The sequence below is a fragment of the Rana temporaria genome, unplaced genomic scaffold (genome assembly GCF_905171775.1).
Source record: "Rana temporaria unplaced genomic scaffold, aRanTem1.1, whole genome shotgun sequence".
NCBI lineage: Eukaryota > Metazoa > Chordata > Amphibia > Anura > Ranidae > Rana > Rana temporaria.
Window position 1 is genome coordinate 23,885 of NW_024404512.1, and position 6,000 is coordinate 29,884.

At 44.2% G+C, this 6,000-nt stretch overlaps 1 protein-coding gene across 1 annotated transcript in view; it reads right to left on the reverse strand.

Moving 5' to 3' along the window:
* The window catches only part of LOC120922038 (Fc receptor-like protein 6), a gene marked incomplete at its 3' end in the record, with an annotated part of 28,912 nt that extends 23,413 nt beyond the window's left edge, over positions 1-5,499 (reverse strand). Inside the window, exons 1-2 of the mRNA XM_040334576.1 lie at positions 5,488-5,499; positions 1,863-1,883 (exon numbers count right to left, since the gene is read on the reverse strand). Of these exons, the coding sequence (XP_040190510.1) occupies positions 1,863-1,883; positions 5,488-5,499 (33 nt within the window). The remainder of the gene's footprint in view (positions 1-1,862; positions 1,884-5,487) is intronic.
* Positions 5,500-6,000: the final 501 nt, after the last annotated feature.

A 6,000-nucleotide genomic window follows, 5' to 3' on the forward strand; every position in this document is an offset into this window, starting at 1 on the left:
ACAAATAAGGGGCAAAGAGGGACAGAGGGACATTGCTCCAAATCAGGGACAGTCCCTCGAAATCAGAGACAGTTGGGAGCTATGCTATTTACTGCTGCTGCTTATATCAACTAAAAGTCTGCTGCTGGTACTGGAGGTACAATCCTCTCAGAAGCGCCCTCTACTCCTTCCATTCTTTAATATCAGTGGGGTAGATTCAGGAACAATTTCCGCCGGTGTAGACTGAGATGCGCGGCGTAAATGCCAATTTGCGCCGGCGTATCTCCGCGCCGTATTCAGCAAACAATATTACGCCGTAACGTAGATTTTTTTTTTTCGTTTGGACCTTTCCACGCCGGTGCGGCGTGGGCGCCCATTTACGCTGGTCTGAACTAGCGCGGCCCTGGTTTTTCTATTTTAAATATGCAAATGAGGGAGTTGGTCCGATTCAGCAAATTACGAATTGCCGGCGCAGGCTACTCCCGGTGCGTGTAACTCTGGTTTGCAGCGGAAAGTTACCCTTTATAAAGCAGGGGTAACTTTACACCACACTTGCACAGGTCAGCTGGAGAGCAGCTAAAGCAGCAGCGTTACAGACGACCTGAGCAACAACACTTGCTGGACAACACATAGAGGCGGTCCCCATGTTGGGAGAGGCCCTCAATAATTACAGCCCTCTCCTCTGGGCTGAAATTGGTCATCCGCCCACCTGAGGATTCCTCATCAGCCATAACTGCCCCACCACAATGCAAACCACCTAGCTTAGCAAAAAAAAAAGCTTCAGTACATTTGCACCTGCAGGGCGGAAGTCTGGGCTGATTCATGGACTGGGCTTTGGTAGTGGGTCGGCGTAGCTCAGGGATCACGCCGGGGCGCAGTTCTGAGCATGTGCAGATTGGGGCATTTACCCCTGGATGTCACTGAGCATGTGCGGTCTAAGATGCGCCCCGCCGTGACCCCTGCGCCACACTCCCCGCTTCATTAGCATAGGGAGCCACCCATTTTATTCTACCCCGCCTTACGCCGCGCTACGCCGCCTTACGCCGTGTAAAATCCGCCACGCCGGGGCAAGAGACAGGAAAAAAGTTTCCTGAATCACTAGCATGCCTCTCTGCGCTGCTCCGGCGCAGTGTAAAAAAGATGCACTGCGCCGGACCAAAGATCCGCTGATGTTCCTGAATCTGGCCCAGTGTTTAATTTGGGGTTGTGGTGTCAGGAGGCAAAAAGAAGTAGTCTGACATAAAACTGGTCATTCTCCTTCCCTTTTCTGACCCGTGGTATTTGATCACCTCTGCGGTTTTAATTTTTTGCGCTATAAACAAAAATAGAGCGACAATTTTGAAAAAAAAAACAAAACTATACTTTTTGCTACAATAAATATTAAAACAAAAAAAATATTTCTTACTTCAGTTTAGGCCGATACGAATTCTTCTACACACTTTTGGTAAAAAAAAAATCTGTTTGGCCATTGGGTCCCGTGGCGCGCACATGCCTGCTATGGCTCTTAAAGGAGTCGCCGTACATATACGGCAATTCGCGGGAGGGAGCCACATTGCCACCGTATATGTATAGGAGCTAGTCGGCAAGTGGTTAAGCAGCCCTTACGGGTAGCACTACACTTTTAAGGACAATGATGTCACACAAGGGCTCTACTAAAATGTTCATTAGGCAGTTGGCTGCTATACATTTGAACCATGATGTACAAATCACACAATCAGGAGTATGCAGAACTCGCAGTGTAAAAAAATAGGATGAACTGGATTATATATCTAATAGAATTCCTGCTACACTTCTGTTATATCTATAATTTACTATAGTGATTGATTGATTGATTGGTTGATTGATTAAATGAATGAATGATGGATCTAAAAATAAAGACTCACCCGTGTGTCCCAAGATTGTGGCTGCAAATACAAAGACAAAATAAGACAAACAACTGTTATATATCTGGAATACAAAATGCAGTCTATGCAAAAACGCTGTATTTTTTTTTTTGGCAGATGCCACTGTAATTACTGTATTCATGTGTGCATTAATTCCTGGTAACAGCGGGGTTAACTACATGCATTGGTGCATTGGCCATGGGCAAGGTCACTTCCTGTTTTGAGGGTATATAGGGGAGTGTTCCCCAGGGAAGTAGTATTGTACTTGTTGGTTCTATGAGAAAGGAGGGAGGGCCCTACATCCTACACATCCTACGATCTGATCATTAGTACAGGAAAGAGTCCATCCATGATGGGACCCGGAGGCTGGACGTGTATGGGAGGTAGCTGAGCCAAAGGTATTTGCACCATTGTAGGTTGGACTTGATGGACTTATGTCTTTTTTCAACCTCACCTACTATGTAACTATGTAATCGCAATGCCGAAACCATTGGCTCAGTCTAAGGAACCTCAGGGAAATTGTGTACAAAATTACATCAATAAACTGCTCACACACACTACTTAAAAATACAAATAAAATAAACTTCAATAGCAACAGAAATAAAGCTGCCATCACAATAAAGTGTTTCAAAGTGTTGACCCTCTTAGGAAGCCTTTGTTGGATGTGTAGTACCCTCTAGTGTGCTAGATGTAGATCGTTTTTTTATAGAATAGGCTGTTAGTTTAGGAAAATGTTGCTTGGCTGAGGGCCAAGCCTGGGCTGTGAATATTGGACTGGGTGACTCATCCTAAAAGCTCTTCTGGTGCCTCCCTCTGTTTTCTGGAATATTGGAGAATGTTCTAGATGTAGTGGGTGGAAGCTAGGAGGGGCCGTTTAGAATATTTATGAGGGCCTCAGCCAATCCCCAGCAAAGAGGGCTGGCAGGGGGCAGATTCACCTCCTAAATAGGCATGTGTCATGCCAGTAGGGGCAGTCGGGTGGAAGATGGAGAGCTGAGGAGGCTGTCGTGGTCCTTGAGGGTGCCTCCTAGTCTGGAGGGGGGGGGGGGGGTGACCTTGGGCCTGGGTGCTGGAAGGATCCTGCCACAACACATGGAGGAATCCCTTCTTGGAGGGACAGGAGCAGATCAGCACATCTGGGAGATCTCCTGAGAGTCAGCTGGGTGGGCTGGTGAGTGTCAGTCTGGAGGACAGTGAGAGAAGTTAGCCTGGAGGGCTAGTGAAAGGTACACCCATCTACTGTCTGGAGAAGTTTAGCCAGAGGTGGTCTTCATGGAAGGATTACGGGCAAAAAACTATACCTTCAACGTCGAAACAAGGCTAAGGGACTGATGAGTCAAAAAGTGAAATATTTGCGTGTAGCGGGAGGAAATTTGTTTGCCGAAAGGACTGGAGAGCGGTACAATAATGAGTTTCTGCAGTCAACTGTAAAGCATGGTAGAGGTTCCTTGCAAGTTTAGGGCTGCATTTCTGCAAATGGAGTTGGAGATTTGGTCAGGATCGATGATGTCTTCAATGCTGAGAAATACAGATATTTATCTATCACTGTGACTATCTAGAAGAATTGATGCTGGTTTGAAGGCAAAGGGTAATTACACCAAATATTAATTTGATTTGGATTTCTCTTCTGTTGATTTACTATCTATTAAACCTTCTATTTCTGAAAGCATTCTTAATTTACATCATTTTTTAACACCTGTCTTAGGCCTCGTACACACGACCAGGTTTCTCGGCAAAAAACAGCAAGAAAACTGCTCCTTGCCGAAATTCCCGTTCGTGTGTACGAGGCATTTTGGTTTCTCGTCTGGAAATCTGGCCAGAATCTCGATGAGAGAAAAAGAGAACCTGCTCTCTTTTTCCTCGTTGAGATTCTCGTTTCCAGACGAGAAACCAGAGAGTGTGTATACTTACCTGTCGCCATGGAAACCTGTGCAAGCTCGAAATTACGTTGACGCATGCGCAATAGCTTCCATGGCATAGGTAGGGTGAAGCAAGATGGCGGCGACGGCATCGAATGTGACGAGCGATGACGATGACGATGACATTCGATGACAAAGTCAGTACACTCCGACGGCAAGAGTTTCTTGCCAAAAATCTCGTCAGGGAAAACGACAGGTTTTTCCTGATGAGATTCTCGGACGTGTGTACGAGGCCTAAAGCCCTGTACACACGATCAGTCCATCCGATGAGAACGGACTGAAGGACCGTTTCATCGGTTAACCGATGAAGCTGACTGATGGTCTGATGTGCCTACACACCATCAGTTAAAAAAACGATCGAGTCCAACGTGGTGACGTAAAGCACAACGACGTGCTGAGAAAAATGAAGTTCAACGCTTCCAAGCATGCGTCGACTTGATTCTGAGCATGCGCAGGTTTTTAACCGATGCTTTTGCATACTAACCGTCGGTTTTGACCTATCGGTTAGGCGTCCATCGGTTCAATTTTAAAGCAAGTTCTATTTTTTTGGACCGAAGGATAACTGACTGATGATTTTCATCGGTTTAAATTTGAAATTTTTACGTTGTTTGCGTAAGTCGTTCGCGAATAGGGATTTGCGTAGAATGACATCTCCGTCGGAAGAATTGGCTTGTTCCAGGTTAATTTCGAGCATGCGCACTGGGATACCCCCATGGACGGCGCATGCGCAGTTAAAACAAAACGTTGTTTATGTCGGGTCACGACGTATTAACATAAAACACGCCCCCATCACAGAGATTTGAATGGCGCGCCATTACGCTGCCAAAGTTACACTACGCCGCCCTAACTTACGGCTCAAAATCTTTGAGGATTCGAAAAAAAAGAAATAAGTTACGGCGGCGTAGTGTATCTTAGATACGCTGCGCCCGTCGCTGAGGTACGTGGATCTGCCCCAATGAGTGAATGCTTGAATCGGAATGGTCTCTTGTTGTCCCGAAGCAAATGGCTTACAAAATAGAGTTTAAAATGAGTAGTCAGCTGTATCATCCCGGGGTTTTCAGTTCTTGGAGCCTCCAACAGTGACATCTCCCTAGTAGAGTTTTTGGCTCAGCTTCCACTTTGACGTCTCACTCTTCATGCATAGAAGAGAGAGCGGCCCCTAAATAAAGGCCGCAGTAGGTGGACAGATCTGGAAACTTAAGGGTTTCATGTTACCGACAAACTGACAACAACCGGCCACTTCAAGTAAAGCTTTCTACTTTTTTGAAGCTGTGTTAAAAAAGATACTACTTTATTGAATAAGAAACTTGAAGATGTGGAAATAGGGAAATATGTAGATAATTAAATAATGGCAATAATAAAAGCAGATACTTACAGATGAAGACTATCAGCGCTGCGGACTGCACCATCATTGCAGTTTTGTGGTTCAGTATTAGTAGTGTAGAAAGAACAAAGACTTTAAGAAGTCATTTTGGTTTTCCGGATACGCCTAGAGGGCTCATATTATTAGCACCCACAAAAAAATAACAAAGAAACTAACAACATAACTAAAAATTAACAACAGGAAAGCAAGTTGCATGTTGTAGTGATGTTTTTGCTTTAAAGTAAAAAAAAAAAGTAGACCCTTGCAGTTGGTTTCCCCCAAATTACAAGAGTTAAACACTCCATTGTTGTGTAGGAGGATGAGAAAAGGTAGCTATACTTACCTTATTCCTCATTCCTGCAGGCTTCCTTCCAACTGCATAACAAAGCAGCTTCTCTCCACCGCTCGGTCAGTTGAAGGCACTCTAATGATCACAGAAAATGCAAAACCACCAGCCCACCTATAACACGGAGTGTCCTACAGAGAAGAAAAATGCCAGCTACCAGGAAGTTTATTTTTTGTGTTTCCCTTGACAAAAATTAGTATTTAATCCTTGATGTGCCAGGGGAGACCCACTGCAGGGTTCAGTTTTATTTTACCAGATAACAAAGTACAAGATGCTATATATATGCAACAATTCATAGTTATGTCCTTTTGATTTGATTCATGTTTCCAATATATATTTTTTGATATTTCTTGATATTTGCTTTGATTAAAATTATATATAATTATACATGTTTTTTCAAGCTTTACATGAGCACTCATATTCTTTCTTTACATCTAGTACATAATTAAATGCCATTGAATCATCTCCTGAAGAAGCTCCACCTGGAGCGAAACATGTCGAGAATTTTGG